At 35.6% G+C, this 25,674-nt stretch overlaps 2 protein-coding genes across 2 annotated transcripts in view; one reads left to right on the top strand and one right to left on the bottom strand.

Moving 5' to 3' along the window:
- The first annotated feature begins 242 nt into the window (after positions 1-242).
- On the top strand, positions 243-1,111 carry LOC108472083 (uncharacterized). The gene is made up of 2 exons (XM_053021763.1): positions 243-607; positions 763-1,111. Exons 1-2 carry the CDS (start codon positions 434-436, stop codon positions 934-936), a joined length of 348 nt encoding a protein of 115 aa, XP_052877723.1. The 5' UTR covers positions 243-433; the 3' UTR covers positions 937-1,111.
- Positions 1,112-3,691: 2,580 nt separating this feature from the next.
- LOC108471834 ((+)-delta-cadinene synthase isozyme XC14-like) overlaps positions 3,692-25,674 on the bottom strand; it is a 26,258-nt gene continuing 4,275 nt past the window's right edge. Inside the window, exon 6 of the mRNA XM_053021378.1 lies at positions 3,692-3,757. Within this exon, the coding sequence (XP_052877338.1) occupies positions 3,692-3,757 (66 nt within the window). The remainder of the gene's footprint in view (positions 3,758-25,674) is intronic.

Here is a 25,674-nt window from a genome sequence, read left to right as displayed (position 1 = left end):
CAAAAATTTTGAAAGAAAAAATAAAAAATATTAAAATGACAAAAAAATTAAAATTAAACAATAGTGACATTTTTAAGAAAATGCCACAAAAATTAAGCTATAATGACGTTTTATCAAAAGCATAAAAAAACTAAACTACAGTGGCGTTGTTTTTTAAAACGCCGCAAAAGGTGAAATTAAAATCCCGCTCAATCCCCTAAAATAACTTTTGGTTGCCCGCTCGTTATCTTTTTCTCAACAGTTAATTGACTTCAATTCATTCACCAAAGTATAGCACCTGACAGAATCGTTTCCAATTTTCCATTTTTCATTTTCTTCTAAAACAAAAATCCCATTGTTGCAAACTGGAATTTTGTGGAAACTGAGTCTCTCTCTTTTCTTTTTCTCTTCTTTTGGCTCTAGAATTTGAAAAACGAAAAAGAAAAAAAACAGGATGAGTACTGAAGCAGTTAAGAGAAGCACCACCGGAGCTCTAACGGTGAAACAACGGAAAATCGATGAATTGAAGCCTTCTCCGGCGCTTACTGTAGAACCCAAGAAAGTTCTCATCAAAAGTGCCGACATGAAAGACGACATGCAAAAAGAGGCTGTCAATATCGCCATCTCCGTTAGCTCTTTTTATCTACCTTACAAGATTCCTAATTTTTATGGCTTTTTTATTGGAATTATTTTCTGGGTTTTTTTCATTTGATCTTGATTTGTTAGTAAATACTGTAAATTTGCTAACTTGGAGTGGTTTTTCCTTCTGGGGGTTTTGAGTAGGCTTTCGAGAAGAACAATGTAAAGAAAGATGTAGCAAAGTACATTAAGAAAGAATTTGACAAGAAATATGGACCTACTTGGCACTGCATTGTTGGTAGCAATTTTGGTAAACCCAAATTTCTAATAGATTCAATTTTCATGGAAAATAGAATCCAAGATATCTGTTATTTTTAAGCGATGCTGTTGTTTTTACTTGAAAGCAAGCAATGTCAAAAACAGGTCCCAACAAGACTCTGCTTCGTTCACTGGGTCATCGCCATTTTTCAGATTTAACTGGAACAAAAGCCAAACGAAACTATGCTAACAATGTCTCTGAGTACAACACTGTCCTCGCTTCTCTCAATGCCAAACGAAGGTTTTGTCGTTTAACTTGTTGCTTTGTTCGGGTCTTATTTGATGTCTTTGTTTCTATTTTGTTTATCTATAGTCGGAAGAGGGTTTTTTTTTGACATGCATGAAGTTTCTGATTAACCATTGCAGTTCTTGAGGTTGTTTTGGTGGCAATGATCTATTTAAGTAGATAACAATACCCCTCAATCTGTTCATAATGTACCACGCGTGTTTAGTACAATGTTCAATTCTTCGAATCTTCTTTTGATGGTTGTACAATTACACTACGTTTACAGGCAAAATATAGAAGGAAATATTACCATGTTCATGCATTGATAAGTATATGATTTTAGATTTATCATTATCAATGCAATATGCAGGCTTTTTATTCTATCTCTTATACTGATCATTTATGTTTGAAATTAATTGATCTGCTTTTCCATGAAAGATTTCCTTTCTTAATCTTTGTTTATTTATTGTTTTGTTCATTTTTTAAAATGTTATAAGGGAGTTTTTGTTATCGGTACTTGAATTGACAATTATTTTGTAAGAGGTCAGTATCCGTGTATTATTTTGTGTGTAGGATTTAATACTATCCTATATTCCATATCTTTACTTTTGCATGTTGGTTCTTTGATGCAAATCTGATCTTCAATTGATTAAATTGTATGAACTAAATCTGGGTGTGAATATCATATAAACTTTGCTTTTTTGTCTGATTCTGAGACCTGCTAAAATCCTTTATTTACCTAATCTGCAATTTGAAAGGAGCTTTGGTTCTTGGGTAAACTGTACTTATTGTTTGCTCTTATTCTCACCCTCCATCCATGAATTTCTATATTTACATGCTACTTCACAATTAATATAATTTTATAATTTGTTGGTAAATATTGAAAGAGAACCCAAGGTACGTACTAGGATTTTCTTTTCTTTTCTTTTTATAGATCTAATAATCTAAGTACAACTTGATTAGAGTTGGTGCTTGGAAATTGTTCTGCTTGGAATTTTTGTTGTCGTGTAGGTACTTAGAAAACATTTTGTTGTGTCCAGGAAAATGGTGAAAATGTGCACTCATGTGTAGACAATTTCTTTAGGGGTTGATTCTTTACCATTGTCGGGTAACTGAGGGTTGACAAAATCGAATAATGAACTATTTTCTTAATACTTTGGCTTAGCCTTTTAGCTTCTGCACAACTGTGGCATATCTTAGCCTTTCTCTATAAGATTGGTTCAAATTTCTTTTGCCTTTTGTTTGAAAGTATTTATGCTTATTTTATTTATCTAAATATTATCTAACCAATTTTATGGCAATTCTGTTTTGGATAATTAAGCACCACTTTGAGTGCATTTAAAACATATTTCTTGTTCCAACCCTTTAATTCCTCCATCTACTCAAGCAATTGAAATAATAACTTATGAGCAGCACTATCAGCTATTATCAATTAAGTTAATATAATATATTTACTAAAAATAGGTTGGGTTATTAACGTGGAACCTCTTCTTACTTCAGCAAGTAAAATGCTATCCCAAACTTCTGCTTTTCCCATCCACATTTTCTTTAGGCAGGAGTCTTCATGATAGAAATAGGTTAATTAATTTTCTTATTCTTGTTGAAATTTTTGAAATTTTAGAAAAAAGGGGAATGTTTAATTTTTACTACCAAACAGTGCAATATTGTCTTTTATTCAATTTATTTTGCACATGAGATTCTATTTTCAAAAAAATAGATAGCTTACATACCTTTGTGTAGGAATGCTCATTCTTTTTTTTTTTTGGGGGGTCATATAATACCTATTTTATCCTTTGAAAATGAATTAGACGTGGATATAGTACTTGTATGCTTGCATGCTCAATAATATTAGTTTTATTTGGATTTTTTGAATAAAGAGTGAATCTTGAGTCATGGAGTTCTTCAAGAACCATGGCTGATGGACTTGCTAAATTATTTATTCTTTAAATAATGCTTATATTTCATTATTTGTGCCTTAACTCATAACTTATAACTCACAATAGAATTTTTTTGTGTGTGTTTATCCTTTACCAGCAAAGGCAATAGAAGATATGATGTTATTGAATGTGATCCACTAGTTCGCAAAGGATTTGAGAAAAGCGTATGTAGTCTTTAATAGATGCCACTTAACAAGCATTCCATTCATAAACAAGAACCCCTTGAATAAATTTTTCTACTTGAAAGCATGTGGATATACTAATATAAACTTGTGCAAGCGAGCTAAGCACATGGTTATTCCTTATATGTCGATGTTATTGCCTCCACAAACTGGACAGGTATGTACTCAAGGTCTTATCTTTGTACAGTTTATTCCTCGATGAACTTTGTGATACTTTGGCGTATGACCAATGTGCTTATTTGTTTTACCATCATATGTACTCAAACTGTTTTTACCAAGGTGCTTATTTCATTTAATTTAATATGTAATTACATATTGTTGTAGGCTAATTTTGGCCCGTTTACAAAATACCGAGCCCATTAAACCATTTAACCCATCCTCAAACCCAAAACCTAAAATTAACCTAGCCCAAGATCCAAGCCCAATCCCAAAACCCTAGACTCCCACTTGCCTCTTCCCACTCTCTCATGTCATGCGCCACCAAGACCACTCCCATTCTCCCATGCATCGCCACCAACACCATCACACACTCCCACCTTTTGCAAAAGACAGAGGAAGGAAGCAAACATGCAACAATAGTAGAAATAGTAAAAAAATAGTTTGTAAATAAGGCTATAAAAGCCGAATGAAAAAGATTGTAAGGGGGGGACTCTTCTTCTTTTTTTTCTCTTTCATTTTTTGCAGTGAGAAATGAGCACAAAAACAAGAAAGTGAAACATCCAATCTCAGATTCAATATAGTGATTCAATTAGCGTTTAAATACAGAAATAGCATTCAAGTATAAAAAATACCAAGATCAAAGGATTGAAAGCTTAAAAAAAAAAAAACCTAAGGTGATTTCTTTTCCTTCTATTTTAAATTCGGTTTTAAGTTTTTTTTAACCTATATATATTAAAACATAAAAAATATACAAAAAAATATACAGAAAAATATACAAAAAAAAATTACCTTTTCATGGTGGTTTGGCCGTGTTGCTGTGAGCCTCGATGGCCGTCCGGTGTGGGCCCTGGCCGATTCCCTCCTTCTCTCTCCTTCTCTCTTCCCTCTCTCTTTTTTTTCCTTTCCCTCTCCAAATGATTTTTTTGGTTATTTTAGGCCTTATATAGCCCTCCAAAACGATGTCGTTTTGGGGCTACACTTAAGCCCCAAAACGACGTCGTTTTGGCCATGCCCGCCCATCCGACCGACCACGGGAGGATCCGCGTGTTTTGTTTGAATGGGTTATTTATGCTGCGCGGTCATACCTTTTTCAAGGTTTTGCAATTAAGTCATTTTTTCTATTTTAATTTGGCCCCATAATTTTTCGCTTTTCGATTTAGTCCCCGCTAATGTGCTGCGTTTTAATGGGAGGAATAATTCTTGTTTGGTCCCCTTTGTTTTGTGCGCTCAAATAAGCCTTTTTCTCTTTATTTCTTTTCATATTTGCCCCGAACTTTGTTATTTGTTCAATTTTAGTCCTTTTTATTTATTTTTGTTTTTATTAAATATTACATTTTTGCATTTCAATATTATTATTATTATTATTATTATTATTATTATTATTATTGTTATTGAAATACATTAGTGTATATCTTCATGTATGTATATATATATATGTAGTAATGTTTCTATTACTTTATTTTAATATTTTTATTATAATGGCTTTTGTGTTTCAATATTATTATTATTATTATTATTATTATTATTATTATTATTATTATTATTATTATTATTATTATTATATATCCTTGTTAGGTGTATACATATGTATATTACTGTTTTTAATACTTTTATTTTAATATCATTTTATTATATTTACCTTTTGGTATCGTATTACATGGTTATTATTATTATATTTATTAGTGTATGCCGCTTACCCCGTATATATTTTAAGTAATGATTAATAGTCAATTTTTTTAATATATATTATATGAATAATTCATATATAATATTATGTATATATTTTAATATTATCATTATATATACTATATGATTTCTAATACTATTATTTATATATATTTTTTTTCTTAGTACCACATTATGTATATATCATGTGTATATTTATTTTACCCATATTGTATTTATTATTAATTTTAATACATTTATTTTATAATCCTTATGTATATACCTTTTTTATTTGTATTATTTGTGTATGTTGCATTATTGATTTTGAATTTATTATTTTCCTATTGCTACTTATTATATTATTATTTAGTGTATATATATCTTTTACTATTATTAGTATAAATGTATTTTCCTTGTCCATAGTATTCCTAATATTATTGTATATGTTGAATTATACTATGTGTATTTGTATCTAGTATTTATATATTTAGTAATATTGCATATATATGTCTATTAGGCATTATATTTTCATACATCATGTATATATGTCATATATTATATTTTGCATATTATCTTATGTATATATTACCTTATATTATTATTACTAAATGTACTTTATATTTGTTTATGTTTGGTTTTATTTCTCTTTTAAATATTATTATTGTTTTGCTACTGCTCTAATATTATGTTAATATTTTTCATTTGAAAATGTCATTGTTTGCATATTTGATTTATTTCAAATTCTTATTTCATGAATAGTTTTCATGTTTTAATTATTAGTCGAGGCAATACACCGATTTAACGTTAAGTCGTGAATTTCATCGCTATGTTGGATGGAATTTGTCACTCGTGTTAAAACGGTATATCCTTCTCAAAAATCAAAATTGAAAGTTCTCGTCTTTTAAATTGGATCACGATTGGAATTTAAATTGAACTAGCATTTTTGAAAATTAAGACAACACATGTTTAAAAGATACCAATTTTGGGCGTCACGAGGGTGCTCATACCTTCCTCGTAGCAATCGACTCCGAACCCTACTTTTTCTCTCGATTTTAACGTAGACCTAAACTCGGCCTTCTTTTTTAAAAAAAAAAAATAAATTTATTAGGTGTCCGATCATACCTATAAAAAGGATCGGTGGCGACTCCCATCTTTATTTCTGTTTTTTTTAGTTTATGTTTCAAAAAAATCAAACTTCAGTTTTAAAGTTCTCAATAAATTGCCACAATTAGCTACCTCAAAACAAATAATAATTTTTTTTTATGTCGCTACAGCTGGCGACTCCACTGGGGACCAAGCTTGCGAGTCGAGTCGAATTAAACACGTTTTGTCAAAATTTTCAAATTTCTTTGTTCAAAGTAAATATTTGGGTCGTGATCCGAAAATCTCGTTTTCAAAATTCATGCATTTGTATCGTGTTGTAAATATTTCTTCTAACTTGTTATTTGGTTGTTTTTCAGTTTTTAATTTTTATGGTTTTAGTTTTGGTTTAGTTTCTTTAAGTAAAACGTAAAGGTTTATGAGTTTTTCCCTACACACCGTGCACTTGCATTTTCGCATAACATGAGTTCTCTATCCGGGCTCCGTCCGTTTAAGTGAAAGTAAACGCTACGCCTTCGTGAGTTAACTCGTCCCTCCATACAGGGCTAGTGAATACTTTGGGTTACATATGACTTATGCTTTCGTGAGTTAACTTGTCCCTCCGCATAGGCATAAGTAAATGTAATCCTCGAATTGAACTCGTGAGCTGTGATGGGTTATGACCGAGGCTTCGTCTTGATCTTAGCGATGATAGTACGAGCAATTCGAGTACTTGTCTAGAACCGAGACTGCATATAATGAACCATACGAGCTATCCAATTAGAGCCATGCCGAACCTCTGTTCGCTTATAGTCACCAAAATAAGTACACGGGGAAAATGCCTTTTGCCTTTCACTTACACTGTTTATGCAAAATAATTGGATTGGGTAGTTTAGCTTGTTTTTGAAATTATATTTGTTGTGTTTATTAACCAAGTTTGTTTGTTTTTATTTTTATTTTTATTATGCATCATAGGCATCATATTAGGAAGGTGTTGATTAAAGGTTGGTTGCCAAAAAACGGGTTTCTGATGGAGGAGTCAATTACACAAATAACCGAGAAGAATGTCGTGGTTCGGGACTGGTCTCTAAAAACTCAGAGAGAAAAGGGGGATAGTCTAGTGGAAGGATGTGTTGCCAATTTGCCCGAACATATAACTGTAAATGTTCGCCAAAATAACTTTGAGGATTTGGTTCGAATTTGGAATCAGTGGGATTCAGACACTAGAGACATTTTCATTGGGAGGTATGGAGATATAGCTCACCTGATCACTATCCGTGTAGACGAACAGTTGATTCAAGCCATGGTTCGGTTTTGGGACCCAGCTTATCAGTGTTTCACCATCAATCAAGAAGACATGACTCCAACCATAGAAGAGTATGCTGCTTTACTCCGCATCGACAATATACAATTCGGCAAAATATATGTGAAGGAGCCTAAGCCGATGACCTTCAAGAAAAAGTTAGTGAGACTGACAGACATGACTGATGCATAGGCCGAAAAACAGATAAAAAAGAAGAATGAAACCATTTGCATTCCATGGTCCTCCCTACGAGATTTGGTTCTGAACCATCCCGACATGCTGAAAAGGGTAAATCTATTCGCTTTGGCCATTTATGGTTTGGTCATTTTCCCAAAAGTTCTCGGACATCTCGAAGTTGTAGTAGTTGATTTCTTCGAAATGTTAAAACAAGGAGTCGACCCTGTCCCGACTATCCTAGCTGAGACCTTCAGGTCCTTCAGTACTTGTCGAAGGGTTGGAAAGGGACGATTTAGTGGATGTGCTCAGTTGCTCAATGTTTGGATTTTGAGTCACTTCTAGAAGGTAGAGCGCACTCCGTTCCATATGTTTTCTAAAACATTCTCCCCGCTAGAAGCTTACCTCAAGAAAGAATGGCCGAAGGAAGTCACCGAGCAACATTGGGTATCAGTTTTTCAAAATCTTGTGAGGATATAACATGGAGAGCACCACGGATCCGTCTTTCGCTTCGCTATACAAATGTCGAAGCCAAGATTGGGTACCTTTACTTGGGTTATGGGGAGGAGTTGGATATGCTCGCTATTGGTCCAAAGGCAATTTTCTTGCGACAATTCCTCCCATAGCTGGAGGATTAGCACAGTTCGAGTTCGCTTTCACGGGTGAAGGATATATGAAGAGAGTCCGAGACACTGCAAAGTCTTAGAAGGAAATTTATTTCATGGAATTAGCTTTGTATGCTGATACCCTTACCCAAGATTATGACATATGGAGGAAGCAACGGGTAAATAGTTAGCAAATCTCGTCAACCAACCACACCATTCAGAATCCTTTCTCGGAGGAAACGCCGTCTGAGCTAGAAATGGCAAAACAAGAATTCGAACGAGAAAAGGCCAAGATGTCTCGGGACCTTAGTGCCCTTCAAGAAGAAAACTATCAACTGAAGATTGAAGTTCAGGTTGAAAGATCCAGAACTGAAAAAGTACAATGAGAAGCCGAGATTGTGAGAAATGACTTAAGGGACCTTCATTTGGAAAATAAGAAATTAAGAAACACTATAAAGAATAGCAGGTTGGGCAAGTCGACAGTAGAATGGAAGGAAGAAATTAGCAATATCAAGGGAGGAATGGAGTTTTGGAAGGGAAAAGCAAAGAAAGAGGAGGGAAAAAAAGGCATGTACTGTGATAAAGTTAAGAAGGAAGAACGCCGAGTATGAAATAGTGACTGCAGATTTGGCAAATAGTCAGTCTGAACATCAAGAATTAAAAAGGAAAACACAAGATCTAGAAAATATGCTGCAATTTCGTCAACAACAATTAGATTACCTCTCAAGGCTCTAGAAGAAAAGAGTGAAAGCGATGCGATAGGGACATTTACGCGTATGAAGGAACTCTCAAAGAAAAGAAATGCAACTCGACTTCTTGATCAATGAAATTACATAAGCGGCTATGCAAGTTGTTCAATTATCGATGAAGCCAAGATCTCGCCCAATTCCTCCGAGCCAAAGATCGAGCATATCGAGTTTTAGAACAAGTGAAGAAACAAGGCAATGTGGCTAGGAAATTTGTGTAACCGTTGAAAAAATGGAAACTTTGTGTAATAGACTATGTTGATAAATGAAATGCCTAAATATGGGGCTATCTTGAAATCAACACCAATTTTTTGCATTCTTTGCATAACTAACATTTTGACATTCGTGCATTCATTCATGCATTCATCCATACATTACATATCCCATACTCGGTCGCTGAAGACAAAATATATAATTCGCAGTTGTAATACCACAAGACCGGAACCACGTCATCAAGATAAAACGCTACCGACAAGCTAGAGTGATGGAGGCTGAATTCAATGAGAAAATTGAAAGGTTGGAAAGGGCTCAAAAGGAATTACAAGAGCAACTGGCCAAATCGCAACAAGAGACAAGAGACCTAATGGTGAGATCTCGAGAGGAATCACTCGAGCAAAGAGATCAGATGGCTAAAATGATGGAGATGATGACAACTTTGGTCAAAGGAAAAGGACCCGTGCAGAACCCCGATGTTATGGAACCTCAGTCAAGAATTCACCACGATCAGGATCCACTCTATCCCCCGGGATTCACTCCACCGCCCGCATATACAACACAAAGAGGGTACACTCAAGGGGAACCCACCGGCTTGGAACATCGACCTATGCCACCTGCTCCACCCACTAATTTGGGGCAAGGAATATTCGCGTCGAACCCAGGGGCTAGTCCTGCTGATCCACTAGTTCCAGATCTGGATGACCCAGCAGAGGTAGCCAAGTTGAAATTGGATAACCATGACGCAAAATATAGGAGTCTAGAGGAAAGACTCAAAGTGATAGAAGGCAGTGAAGTCTTCTTCGCACTAGGTGCCAAAGAACTCAGTTTGGTACCTGATCTGATTTTGCCCCCGAAGTTCAAAGTGCCTGATTTTGAGAAGTATGGTGGGACAAGATGTCCAAAGGCGCATCTGGTCATGTTTTGCCAAAAAATAACGGGTTATGTGAACGAGGATAAATTACTCATACATTGCTTTCAAGATAGTCTAACAGGGTCAGCTCTTCGGTGGTACAATCAACTTAGTAGAGAAAAGATTCGATCCTGGAAGGCCTTGACGTCAGCATTTTGCGAGCAGTACAAGCATGTATCGGATATGGTGCCAGACCGTATGACCTTGCAAATGATGGAGAAGAAGCCAGCAGAATCCTTTAGACAGTATGCGCAAAGATGGAGAGATATCTCGGCCCAAGTGGAGCCTCCATCGACTAAGACCGAGATAACGTCCTTTTATCAATACTCAAAAGCACCATTCTATGACAAGTGGTGGGAAGTGCCATGAAAGATTTCGCGGATATTGTAATATCCGGTGAACTCATAGAGAATGCCGTCAAGAGCGGTAGAATGGAAGGATCAGAAGGCTCAAGAAAAGCAGCACCCGTAAGGAAGAAAGAGCCAGAAACCCACATGGTGGGAACTGGGAGTCGTTACATTCCTAATTCGTATCCTAACCAACCCCGACCTCGAAATTATCCACCCCCGAATTTCTATTATCCACCTCAAACCCCTTACTACCAAGCACCACATCCGTCCTACCCCATATACGCCACGAACAACCAAAGACTTGTCACCACTTTCCCACAAAATACGGTACCCGCCCAAAGCCAACCCAGAAACGAACCAAAACCAGCAAGGCATAATCCCGAGAGATCGCAATTTACCCCCATCCCTGTGTCGTATGAGGAATTGTACCCAAAACTTTTGGAAAAACAACTAATTTCTCCCCATTACATGGCACCCCTTAAACCTCCATACCCGAAATGGTACGATCCAAACGCCAGTTGTGCATACCATGCGGGGAACCAGGGGCATTCTACTGAGAATTGTATTGCTTTCAAAAGGAGAGTTCAAGGGCTCATCGATGCGGGCATTTTGCGATTTGATGGTGCTGGCAGTACGACCGGGAATCCATTCCCAAACCACACCAAAGGGAATGTGAGCGCAGTAAGAGAAGAGGATAAACAACAAAGTAGAAGATGGGTTTCTGAAATAAGAACACCTCTACAGAAAATCTGGGAGATACTGAGTGAGAAAGGGTTGCTCTATCGTTTTAACGGAGTATCTAAAGGAAAAGATGTAAAAGGTCACAGTTTTTATGAGCTCCATGGTATTGGGGAGCATAACATTCAGTTCTGCGAGGAATTCAGAAGTTTACTGCAAAGTATGATGGACAATAAGGAGATTGGGATTTTTTGTAAAGCCAAAGAGGCCGATAGTGGAGAAGTATGTGCTTCTGATAATCAGTCATCAGGTTTCCCATATAGCGCCGACCGACCGTTAATAATCTATTATGACGCGAAGAAGGAGTCGGTGAAACCAAAATGATAATTGAAGTACCATCTCCTTTCCTTATAAGGACAATAAAACAAGATCTGTGGAAGTACGATGTCAACATCGTTACACGAAGGTGAAAAGCTTGAAGCCACAATCAAGACATTGGGGAAGTAGGTCATTTTACCCGCAGATGGGCGGTGCTATTCTAAAGAAGTTGAACCGGTAAAGAAAAGTAGCGACTTGAAGCAAAAAGGGAAAGCAGTGATGCCCGAAGTCGAAGTCGAGCAAGAAATTCCACCCGTGCAAAAAACTAAAAAGCCTGTGAATGAGGAAGAAGCTCGAGAATTCTTGAAATTTATTAAGCACAGCGAGTATAGTGTGGTGGAACAATTGAGCAAGCAGCCAACGCAAATCTCAGTTTTATCTCTGCTCTTAAATTCAGAGCCACACCGGAACGCTTTGCTGAAGGTGTTAAATCAAGCTTACGTAGCTAACAACATATTTGTCGAAAAGCTTGATAGGTGGGTAAACAATCTGAATGCGGTCAATTTTATCTCTTTTAGTGATGATGAGATACCGCTAAATGGTAGAGGCTCGGTGAAAGCGCTGCATATCACGACTCGCTGCAAGGGCTACATAATACCAAACATGCTCATTGATAATGGGTCAGCGTTAAATGTTATGCCATTGGCTACGCTTTCCAGAATACCGATGGATTTGTCCTACTTAAAGCCCTGTCATTCCATGGTAAGGGCATTCGACGGGACGAGGCGCGAAGTCATGGGAAAGATCAAAATCCCTTTAGAAGTAGGCCCTTACATCTATGAGGTCGAATTCCAAGTCATGGACATTACACCCTCTTATAACTGCCTCTTGGGAAGACCTTGGATCCATTCTGCTGGAGCAGTCCCATCATCCATCCATCAAAAGTTGAAATTTATCATGGATGGTCGTTTGGTCACAAATCGAGGGTGAAGAAGACATTGTCGCATCTATCTCTGCGATCGCCATACCGGAAATAAGCAAGGACGCATGGAATGTTCCTTCGATCTTTTGAATTCGTCAATGCCACTTTCGTCGCTGAGGGAAATAGAATTCCGATGCCAAAACTATCAAGAAATACCAGAATGGGTGTCAAGTTGACCGTAGGAAGGGGAGCTCGTGCGAGAAGAGGTTTAGGGAGACATCTGCAAGGAATAGTTAGGGCTTTAAAGCTAGTGCACCACAAGGCCCGATACGGTTTGGGATTCCAGCCTGACATGCGTCAAAGAAGAAGACAGTGGAAGAAGGATCAAGAGAGAAGAGTTGCAAGAACTTTGGGCCGAGAACCAGAATGGGAACCAATAGAGTACCCTCATTTGTCAAAAACATTTACATCTGCGGAAATGATGTACCCTGGACGAGATGATCCACGAAACATGCTGGGGTTAATTGAAAGGGGTTTTCAGAATGTCAGTATAAATGTCATTGACAAAGAGGCTGGTGCAAGTAAGAATGTCTCGAGGATACGCCTTGCCCTCCGGTTTCATGTTGAACAATTGACTGGCGAGGAGCTTCTCATAGTTTACAAGTCTTGAGTAATGCTAAACATTAACCTTCTATTGTGTCCTTAGATATAATAGAATTCTTTTGTAAGAGCTTGCATTCGCTCTTTATCATTTAAATGAATATCAATGAAGGTGCATTTTGTCACGATTTTTCGCATTATCACTAATTTCATAATCATTTTCTCATTTCATAGCCTATCCTTACATTTGCCTCATTGCCATGACATAACATTTTGTTTATTGTTTCCAATACTTGGATGTCCCCTATAGCTTCCTTTTCCATTCAACTTTCGGTGCTCGACATCGACGACATGAATAAGCCCGTTCTGAATCTTGAAATTGATTTTGAGAAGGTTGTTTGCTTAGGAGAATTTGAAGTCAAGAAAATGTCAAGATTATGTCTCGTCTCTGAATTGTTAAGAATGGTGGAACAAGAGGATAAACAGATTACGCCTCATGAAGAATCTGTGGAAACAATAAATTTGGGCAATCAAGAGAGGAAACAAGAAGTGAAGATTGGGACTTCTATTTCGAAAGTACCGAGCATAGTTTGATCACTTTACTCATGAATACAAAGATGTTTTCGCATGGTCATACCAGGACATGCGAGGGCTAGATGAAGATTTAGTGGTCCATAAGCTCCCATTAAAGCGAATGCAAGCCCATCCAAAGAAAAATTAAGACGGATGAGACCGAAATCTTGTTGAAAATAAAAGAGGAAGTCAAGAAGCAATTTGATGTCGGCTTCCTACAAGCCTCAAGTATCCGAATGGGTGGCTAACATAGTCTCGGTACCAAAGAAAGATGGCAAAGTACGAATGTGCGTGGATTACCGTGACCTGAATCGAGCAAGCCCAAAAGATAATTTTCCTTGCCACATATTGACACGTTGGTGGACAATACAAAAAACATTCATTGTTTTCTTTCATGGATGGATTCTCGGGTATAATCGGATCAAGATGGCCCCGAGGATATGGAGAAAACTACCTTCATAACAATGTGGGGAACGTTCTGCTACAAGGTGATGCCATTCGGGTTAAAGAATACTGGGGCAACATATCAGAGGGCTATGGTAATGTTATTCCATGACATGATGCATAAAGAAATAGAGGTCTACATCGACGACATGATTGCTAAATCCCGAGGGGAAGAAGAGCATGTAGTGAACCTCAAGAAGTTGTTCGAAAGGCTGAGAAAGTTTCAGTTAAAGTTTAATCCAGCCAAATGTACATTCGGGGCTACCTCGGGAAAGCTGCTAGGCTTCATTGTCAGTGAAAGAGGTATCGAAGTTGATCCAGATAAAATAAAAGCCATCCAAGAATTACCACCTCCGCGCACGCAAAAGGAGGTTAGAGGATTTTTAGGGAGATTAAACTACATCGCCCGATTTATCGCTCAACTTACCAACCAATGCGACCCAATCTTTCGGCTTCTTCGAAAACATAACCCGGGAGAATGGAACGAGGAATGCCAGGTGGCCTTTGATAAGATAAAACGATATTTGTCCAGTCCTCCAGTGCTAGTACCACCAACTCCTGGAAGACCACTGATTTTGTATTTGACTGTGTTCGAAAATTCAATGGGTTGCGTACTGAGGCAACACGACGAGTCAGGAAAGAAAGAAAAGGCGATCTACTACCTCAGCAAAAAGTTCACTGAATATGAGGTAAAGTATTCGTCCATTGAAAAATTTTGTTGCGCTCTAGTTTGGGTAGCTCGGGGACTCAGACAATACATGTTGTACCAATAAAATACATGATGGAGTCGCCGGCACTATCAGGAAGAATGGTACGATGGTAGATCCTCCTTTCAGAATATGACATTGCCTATGTAAGTCAGAAGTCGATAAAAGGGAGCGCAATAGCTGACTTCTTAGCAACTCGAACGACAAAAGAATATGAGCCTTTAAGATTAGATTTCCCAGACGAAGACTTAATGTGCATCACAGAAATAGAATTCGAGTTATCAAAAGAGAAGTCATGGAAAATGTGCTTTGATAGTGCGTCAAATGCTTTAGGGCATGGAATTGGCGCAATCCTGGTATCACCAGACGGGAATCATTACCCGTTCACTGCAAGACTGAACTTCTTCTGTACCAATAATATCGTAGAATATGAGGCCTGTATCATGGGGCTTCGTGCAGCTATCAAACGAAACATCGAAATCTTGGAGGTGTACGGGGACTCAGCCCTAGTGATTTACCAAAACCGTGGAGAGTGGGAAGTGAGGGACTCAAAATTGATTAAGTATAGCGATTTAGTGGCTAGATTGATCAAGGAATTCAAAGAAATAACTTTTCATTACTTCCCACGAGAAGAGAACCAACTGGCTGATGCCTTGGCCACTTTGGCTTCAATGTTCAAAGCAAGTAGAGAAGCAGAAATAATGCCCCTCAAAATGAGCATATACGAGGTCCCTGCACACTGTTGTAACATTGAGAAAGAAGTAGACGGACGACCTTGGTTCCATGATATCGCAGAATATATCAAGAATCAAAGGTATCCCGAACAAGCGAATGAGAACGATAAAAGAACAATTAGAAGAATGGCAGCGTCAGGATTTGTTCTTGATGGGGATATCCTGTATAAAAGAGGAAAGGATCAGACGCTTTTGAGATGTGTGGATGATGTTGAAGCCGAAAAATACTTGAAGAGGTCCATGAGGGAATTTGCGGACGCATGCCAATGGTTTCAATATGGCGGAAAGATCATGAGACTCGGTTATTATTGGTGACAATGGAAAGTGATCGCATCAATTTTGCGGAAAATGCCACAAATGTCAAATCTCTGACGATAAAATTCATGTAGCCCTTCACCCCTTCATGTCATGACTTCTCCGTGGCCTTTTTCTATGTGGGGCATGGATGTTATAGGCCAATTTCTCCAAAAGCATCAAATGGACATCGATTCATTTTGTGGTTATCGATTACTTTACAAAATGGATAGAAGCCGCCGTTTGCCAATGTGACGAGGACTGCGGTTTGTAAGTTTTTGAAAAAGGAAATCATTTGCCGATATGGTTTGCTGAAAGAATCATTTCGAGATAACGCCACGAATCTGAACAATAAGATGATAAAAGAAGTGTCGGCGGTTCCAAATAAAGCATCATAACTCCTCGCCCTATCGCCTAAAGATGAGCGGGTCATTGAAGCGACCAACAAGAATATCAAGAGGATCATTGGGAAAATGATGAGACATATAAAGATTGGCACGAGAAGCTCTTGTTTGCTTTGTATGCATATCGTACATCTGTCGAACATCTACGGAGCAACTCCTTTCTCTCGGTCTATGGAATGGAAGTCGTATACCTATTGAGGTTGAAATCCCTCATTGAGAGTCTTAATGGAATCAAAGTTAGAAGAAGCGAAATGGGTTCGAGCTCGATACGATCAGTTGAACCTCATCGAAGAAAAACGTCTAAGGGCAATTTGTCACGGGCAGATGTACCAGAAGAGAATGATCGCGGCTCATGATAAGAAGGTACGGCCAAGAGAATTCCACGAAGGAGAACTCGTGTTGAGAAATATTCTCCCAATGCAAAGAGACCCATGAGGAAATGGACACCGAATTGGGAAGGACTATACGTCGTAAAGAAGGCATTCTCGGGTGGAGCTTTGATTCTCACTGAAATGGATGGGAAAGAGTTACCGAATCCAAGTGAACTCGGATCTTGTGAAGAAATATTATGCCTAAAAAAATCAAGATGAAAACCCAAAAAGGGCATCTTAAAAAAAAAAAAAAAAGGCGTCTTGATTAACACAAAAGATTAGGATGAAAACCGAGAGGCGTCCCTAATGAAGTAAACTGCTCAAGAGCGTGGCATTTCGAACAATGGGTCAAACGGTGAGACTACGATTATTGAAGCACTTCAAAGCTCGAAATTTTCTACGCAAGAAGCCATACTCGAAAGATTCTTGATTGAGGAACGTGGAAGAGTTCATGTGTTAAATATCTAGAGCATTTGTTAAATACGATCCTTTCTTTCTTTTGACATTTTACTCTCGTTGGTTAACTTGTTTTGGTTGCCACATTTGAAGTCGATGAATATGAGACATTATTTTGTCCCTACTTGACCTTTTTCATGCATCTCATTATGTGTTTATTTACATGATAAATAGTGAAATGACATACTCTAAACAAAAGAAATGTTAAACATTACGGATGAAAATTTGATAAGCACAAGGGTCTCAAAGTAAGAACAAAGTTCAATCGGGGCAAAAGAATGATATCGAGAAACGTCGATTACTCGTGAAGCTTGAAGACAGGTATAAGGCATGAAGAAAAAGTCGAGAATCAAAGCAATGAACATAAATCCTCAACAATCGTGGCTAAATACACATACGACAAACATGCTTAAGGAGCACTGCATAATCATGTAGGCATAAAAGCATTTAAGACAAACATGTGCATATCACGATAACATCATACATGGCATATACAGGTACTCCAACAGAGCAAGAAGTCTTGAATGAAAGTCGCACTGAACCAAAGGAAAAGACACCTGAATTATACCAAAGAATCAACTCATATTGCGAGAAGTGAGTTGAGCCTCAGCTCACGCGCTGAGGTATTTTCAATTTCTGTTTTTCAATTTCTGTTCGTCAAAATCAACTCATATTGCGAGAGGTGAGTTGAGCCTCAGGACACGCTGAGGTAATTTTAATTTCTGTTCATAAAAAAAAAAATTAACTCATATTGCGAGAGGTGAGTTGAGCCTCAGCTCACGCGCTGAGGTATTTTCAATTTCTATTTTTCAATTTCTGCTCGTCAAAATCAACTCATATTGCGAGAGGTGAGTTGAGCCTCAAGACACGTTGAGGTATTTTAGTTTTAAATTGACTCATATTAGAGAGGTGAGTTAAGCCTTTTTATTTTGTTGTTCAAAATCAACTCATATTGCGAGAAGTGAGTTGAGCCTCGGGCACGCTGTTGAGGTATTTTTAGTTTTAAATTGACTCATATTGCGAGAGGTGAGTTAAGCCTTTTTATTTCATTGTTCAAAATCAACTCATATTGCGAGAAGTGAGTTGAGCCTCGGGGCACGCTAAGGTATTTTTAGTTTTAAATTGACTCATATTGCGAGAGGTGAGTTGAGCCTCAGCTCACGCGCTGAGGTATTTTCAATTTCTGTTTTTCAATTTCTGTTCGTCAAAATCAACTCATATTGCGAGAGGTGAGTTGAGCCTCAGGACACGCTGAGGTAATTTTAATTTCTGTTCATCAAAAAAATTAACTCATATTGCGAGAGGTGAGTTGAGCCTCAGCTCACGCGCTGAGGTATTTTCAATTTCTGTTTTTCAATTTCTGTTCGTCAAAATCAACTCATATTGCGAGAGGTGAGTTGAGCCTCAAGACACGCTGAGGTATTTTTAGTTTTAAATTGACTCATATTGCGAGAGGTGAGTTAAGCCTTTTTATTTTTGTTGTTCAAAATCAACTCATATTGCGAGAAATGAGTTGAGCTTCAGGACACGCTAAGTGAGTTGAGCTCAGGATCACATATCGAGTAAAGAATAAGATTGGGGGCTGATTGAAGACACCAGATTTTGTTTCCTTGAAGTTGCAGTGGAGCTGATCAAGGATATTAGATGATGTCCTTCTAAAGTTACAGAAGAGAAGACCACAAGCCTTATCTGACTAAAGCAACAGAACAGCAAATTTAAGCTGTTAATCTTATATTTCTGAAGTCTCAGTAAAGTAAATCGAAGTTACAAATCTTATATCCTCGAAGTTACATTAAAGTGGATTGAAGCCACAAAGCATATATCAGAAGATGCAATGGATTGAACCAAAACTACAAGATACGGGAACTAAAAGAGACTATCTGGATGAGAAGATCACCAAAAGAAGTCAAAACTTAGCGAGACCGCAAAATTGGCCTTTCTTTGTATCTTTGCTCTATTCACATTACCGACAATAAGCAAAGAGGGCAGTTGTTGTAGGCCAATTTTGGCCCGTTACAAAATACCTGTGCCCATTAAACCATTTAACCCATCCTCAAACCCAAAACCTAAAATTAACCTAGCCCAAAGATCCAAGCCCAATCCCAAAACCCTAGACTCCCACTTGCCTCTTCCCACTCTCCCATGCTTGTCGCCACCAAAGACCACTCCTATTCTCCTATCTCACTCGCCACCAACACCATCACACACTCCCACCGCACAAAAGACAGAGGAAGGAAGCAAACATGCAACAATAGTAGAAATAGTAAAAAATAGTTTGTAAATAAGGCTATAAAAGCCGAATGAAAAAGATTGTAAGGGGGGACTCTTCTTCTTTTTTTCTCTTTCATTTTTTGCAGTGAGAAATGAGCACAAAAACAAGAAAGTGAAACATCCAATCTCAGATTCAATATAGTGATTCAATCAGCGTTTAAATACAGAAATAGCATTCAAGTATAAAAAATACCAAGATCAAAGGATTGAAAGCTTAAAAAAAAAAAAACCTAAGGTGATTTCTTTTTCTTTCTATTTTAAATTCGGTTTTAAGTTTTTTTTAACCTATATATATTAAAACATAAAAAATATACAAAAAAAATTTACCTTTTAAACGCCACTGCAGGTGGTGGCAAGGCCTTGTGTCTTGAGCCTCGATGGCCGTCGGTGATGGAAGCCCTGGCCGATTCCTCCTTCTCTCTTCCCTCTCTCTTCTTTTTTTCCTTTCCCTCTCCCCAAATGATTTTTTTTTGGTTATTTTAGGCCTTATATAGCCCTCCAAACGCAGCGTCGTTTTGGGGCTACACTTAAGCCCCAAAACGACGTCGTTTGGCCATGCCCACCCATCCAGACCCGACCGCCAGGAGGATCCGCGTGTTTTGTTTGAATGGGTTATTTATGCTGTGATCCTTCCGCTTTTCAAGGTTTTGCAATTAAGTCATTTTTTCTATTTTCAATTTGGCCCCATAATTTTTCGCTTTTGATTTAGTCCCCGCTAATGTCTTTGCGTTTTAATGGGAGGAATAATTACTGTTTGGTCCCCTTTGTTTTGTGCGCGCTCAAATAAGCCCTTTTCTCTTTATTTCTTTTCATATTTGCCCCGAACTTTGTTATTTGTTCAATTTTAGTCCTTTTTATTTATTTTGTTTCTTTATTAAATATTACATTTTTGCATTTCAATATTATTATTATTATTATTATTATTATTATTATTATTATTATTATTGTTATTGAAATACATTAGTGTATATCTTCATGTATGTATATATATATATGTAGTAATGTTTCTATTACTTTATTTTAATATTTTTATTATAATGGCTTTTGTGTTTCAATATTATTATTATTATTATTATTATTATTATTATTATTATTATTATTATTATTATTATTATATATATCCTTGTTAGGTGTATACATATGTATATTAATGTTTTTAATACTTTTATTTTAATATCATTTTATTATATTTACCTTTTGGTATCGTATTACATGGTTATTATTATTATATTTATTAGTGTATGCCGCTTACCTCCGTATATATTTTTAGTACGTATTAATAGTCAATTTTTTTAATATATATTATATGAATAATTCATATATAATATTATGTATATATTTTAATATTATCAGTTATATATACTATATGATTTCTAATACTATTATTTATATATATATATTTTTTTCTTAGTACCACATTATGTATATATCATGTGTATATTTATTTTACCCATATTGTATTTATTATTAATTTTAATACATTTATTTTATAATCCTTATGTATATACCTTTTTTTATTTGTATTATTTGTGTATGTTGCATTATTGATTTTGAATTTATTATTTTCCTATTGCTACTTATTATATTATTATTTAGTGTATATATATCTTTTACTATTATTAGTATAAATGTATTTTCCTTGTCCATAGTATTCCTAATATTATTGTATATGTTGAATTATACTATGTGTATTTGTATCTAGTATTTATATATTTAGTAATATTGCATATATATGTCTATTAGGCATTATATTTTCATACATCATGTATATATGTCATATATTATATTTTTGCATATTATCTTATGTATATATTACCTTATATTATTATTACTAAATGTACTTTATATTTGTTTATGTTTGGTTTTATTTCTCTTTTAAATATTATTATTGTTTTGCTACTTGCTCTAATATTATGTTAATATTTTTCATTTGAAAATGTCATTGTTTGCATATTTGATTTATTTCAAATTCTTATTTCATGAATAGTTTTCATGTTTTAATTATTAGTCGAGGCAATACACGATTTAACGTTAAGTCGTGAATTTCATCGCTATGTTGGATGGAATTTGTCGGCCGTGTTAAAACGGTATATCCTTCTCAAAAATCAAAATTGAAAGTTCTCGTCTTTTAAATTGGATCACGATTGGAATTTAAATTGAACTAGCATTTTTGGAAAATTAAGACAACACATGTTTAAAAGATACCAATTTTGGGCGTCACGAGGGTGCTCATACCTTCCTCGCGCGTAACTGACTCCCGAACCCTACTTTTTCTCTGATTTTAACGTAGACCTAAACTCGGCCTTCTTTTTTTAAAAAAAAAATTTTATTAGGTGTCCGATCATACCTATAAAAAGGATCGGTGGCGACTCCCATCTTTATTTCTGTTTTTTTTAGTTTATGTTTCAAAAAAATCAAACTTCAGTTTTAAAGTTCTCAATAAATTGCCACAATTAGCTACCCCAAAACAAATAATAATTTTTTTTTACGTCGCTACACATATTTTATTCATTTTTATGAATATTTATTAAATATTATATTATTATTTTATATAAGATTGTTGTTTTAATTCTATAATAGAATAAATGTATAAGTTTGAGCTTAAAATTGTTGTTAGTTTTGTTCCAAAGTTAATTTTTACCGAACATGCTCAGTATCTATTATTTTGTTCCTTGAAACAACTCCTTAGTTTTTTATACTAATTGCTCCTTAAAATAATTCATCTCGTTATGTGCACAAGTATTTAAATGTTTATGATCGCAAATGGTATTTATTTTTATTTTGCAATAGAAATTATAGCTCTAATTAATTTATATGGAGGACAAAATGAAATGAAAAAGGTAGAAAGAAAGGAACTCTAGTGTCTCAAGTCCTGCTAAATTTCAAGGCTCTAGTAGTCCGTTTGACAACTTATGAACATTTTGAGCTAGCCTATATGTATTGAAAGCATGCCCTATTTTTCCGACTTATTGTCTTGCAACGTTTAGATGTTTTGTTGTTTTTATTAATTAGCACTAGCAATGATCTTGGTTTTCAAATTTCAACATCCTAATAACATGGCTTATTAGGTTTAGGTAAGATCAATCCTTGGTTGTTTAATCTTGCTGCTTTGGGTTCAAGAACTGTATGAAAGAAATATATTAAATTGCTGCTATTAATGAGGTCCGGAAGTGAGAAAATTGATGTTTGAAATATCTTTGTATGGTGGATTGAATCTCTTTGTATATTGTTGCTCATTACCGAATTAATGCTGAAACTAAGCTAATTAAATGGTGGATAATTTGCTGTCAATTATAATGGAAATGACTATTAAATGTTTAAAATTCATTTTATTTAATTGATGGATGCTGTTGTTTAAATGCTGCAAATTAAAGTGTTTAAATGCTGTAAATTGAAGTATTTAAATGTTGTAAATTGCAGTGTTTAAATGTTGTAAATTGAAGTGTTTAAGTACTGCAAATTGAAGTGTTTAGTTGCTGGAAATTGAGATGTTTTATTGCTGTAATTGAGTTGTATAAATGTTGTTAATTGAGATGATAAAGTGCTGCAAATTGAAGTGTTTAAATACTATAAATTGAAGTGCTTAAATGTTGTAAATTGGCATCTGTTTGTAGGTTCATTGGCATCTTCTCCTGATGAGAGTGTAGTTTATCAAGCTTTAAACTTTGCGTTGTCCTCCGAGGTATTAGAATTCCTAGTTCAAAACTTAGCAATTTGTCTTTTATAAAAGATCTTTGCATTTTCAGTGTTGTTTAGATTTGCAAATAAGATGTTGTATTTGGACTTTCATTAGTAAAAGACTTGTTGTATTTTACTTATATCTTTATATTTAATCTAATTTTTATTATTTATTTTAGTTTTGATTCTATATTTTTATTTTTATTTTAATATTTAATAACTTAAGTTCTAACTTTTGGATTTTAATTGTGTTATTAATTTATTATTTTAAATTCTAAATTTGAATTAATCAATTTTTATATTTAGTTTTAAAGTTAAATTTTCATAGAAAATTTAATTTGATAATGAATTTTAATAGAAAATTTTATATTTATATCATGGATATTATTCTTCTCAATATTTTGATAATGAATTTTAATTTTTCATGACCTTTATAATATTTTATAATAATTTTTTTTTAAATTTTGTGACCTTTAGTGGCGTTTGTGGGATTAGCACCGCTAAAGGTCATGACCATTAGCGACGTTTGTGGGAAAAGCGCCTCTAAAGGTCATACATTTAGCGGCGTTTGTGGGAAAAGCGCCGCTAAAGGTCATGACCTTTAGCGGCGTTTGTCGGAAAAGCGCTACTAAAGGTCATGACATTTAGCGGCGTTTGTGGGAAAAGAGCCGCTAAAGGTCATGACCTTTAGCGGCATTTTTTTAAATAAACGCCGCAAACTTTAGCGACGTCATATATAGCGGCGTTTTTTGCAGCGTTTGGAAAAATGCCGCAAATAGTTTTAGCGGCACCTAAAAGCGCCACTAAAGGTAAAAAAAAGCGCCGCTAAAAGTCTATTTTCCTGTAGTGTATGTATATCCGGGCTAAGTCCTGAAGAGCATTCGTGCTGGTGATATGTATTCGGGCCTTCGTGCCTAGCAGGCTTTGTGCCGGTGATATGTATTCGGGCCTTTGTGCCTAGCAGGCTTTGTGCCGGTGATATGTATTCGGGCCTTCGTGCCTAGTAGGCTTAACGCTGGTGATTCGAGCAAAGTTTAAGTGTTCATTACTATATGAATTTAAAGTCAAACGAAAGAATACGTTTAAAGTGTACACATATGATGTTTTATAGACTTGGCTAAGTCATTTCAATGTGTACTAATGAATGAATATGGGCATTATGTGTACAAATTCCTTTAACCGAGCACTATATGTGCAAGATTAGTAGTTGAGGCACTGTGTGTGCGAGTTCTTCAACTGAGCACTATGTGTGCGAGACCGGTCAGTGGGCACTGAGTATGTGAAATAAGATTTATGTAAGACCTCGTATGTAACGAAGGCATTGATTTTAGATGGTAGATATGTTGTTAAGAAATAAATTCATGTTATAAATTTATTACAGATTTAGTTTATGGGATGCTTGGCATATGAAGTCATATGTGCTATTGCTAAATGACCCCTATTTTTGTTAATCATGTTCAAGAAATTATTTCGATTAAGTTCAACATTTGAAAGTTTGTAAGAATTTTTGATGAATGCTGATAATTTTGGATATATGGGTTATGTGCTAAAATAAATCCCATGCCGGTATAATATATGAGGTTTTATGCCAAATCGATTATATACGGGTATCGTTAACGGTGATTGAATGAGCTAAATGAATTCAATGTTCAGGTATGTGGAAGTTGATTTTCTGTTGAAAATAGGTTAAGTTGAATAGTGAGATATGATGGAGTTATAAAGGATATTTATTGGGATGTTTGAGTATATGTGTACTTTCAGTCAGGTTACAGCTTATACATGAATGAAAATGTGGGTCGATGATGTGAATTATACATGTTAATATGTGCTTAATATGTGTTTGAAATGCATTTGTGAATTAAATTAAGTGATTATTGCTTATGAAATCAAGAAAATGAGATATATGTGCATACTTGTAGAAACGTTTATGTATTTGTTTTAAGATAAGAAAATGATTTTATAGATCGATGCGAAATCAGTAATGAATTACAATTGCTATCGATGAGCTAATGTTTATATGGATATAACTCAACAAGAGGACGTTATCCTAAACTATGCATCGGTAGAAATTTTCGAGGACGAAAATCCCTAAAGGGGGGGAGAGTTGTGACACCCCTAATGTGACCCTAGTCGGAAAGTGGTTTCGGGACCACAAAACCAAGTCACAAAAATAATTAATTGTTATATTTTATGCTTATTATTTATGAATAAGTATGTGTGAAAATTTCATGCTTTAATTTTGGTCAATTGGATGTGAAATAAATAAAAAGGGGCTTATGTGAAAAATCTGGAAAATGTCATAGGTTAATTGGTAGTGGCTAAAAATTGCATGGTTTGAAGCATGAGGGACTTGCATGTCAAACATTCCTTTTTCTTGGTAGTGGACGGCAAGGATGAGCATGAATGACACATTTTGGCATTTTGTGCTTTGTATGTTAGTAAATAATATTAATAATATATTTGTTTATATTAAAGAAAATGGTTTCATAAAATAGAAATAATAAAAGTTAATAAAATAAATGAATAAAATATGTTTGAGGTGAAAATAACAAGGCCATTTTCTTCTTCTTCTTGCCGTGACTTGAGGGAGGAAGAATAAAGTTTGGTTGCTTTAATTTTGGCTTAGAAGATGGCTAGAAGAAGAAAATGGAGACAATTTGCATGTTAAAGGAAACTAAGGATTTAGCTTGTTTAAGAGTTGTATCCTAAGTTGGTAAGTTTTCTAAGCTCTCCTCTATCTTTAACTTTGTTGTAAAGGAAAATGATGATGGATTGTGGTTGGAAGGCATGAATGT

This window comes from Gossypium arboreum, chromosome 11 (genome assembly GCF_025698485.1).
Source record: "Gossypium arboreum isolate Shixiya-1 chromosome 11, ASM2569848v2, whole genome shotgun sequence".
Lineage (NCBI taxonomy): Eukaryota > Viridiplantae > Streptophyta > Magnoliopsida > Malvales > Malvaceae > Gossypium > Gossypium arboreum.
The sequence above is the reverse complement of the archived record's forward strand: the minus strand, read 5'-3'. Positions and strand labels throughout refer to the sequence as shown.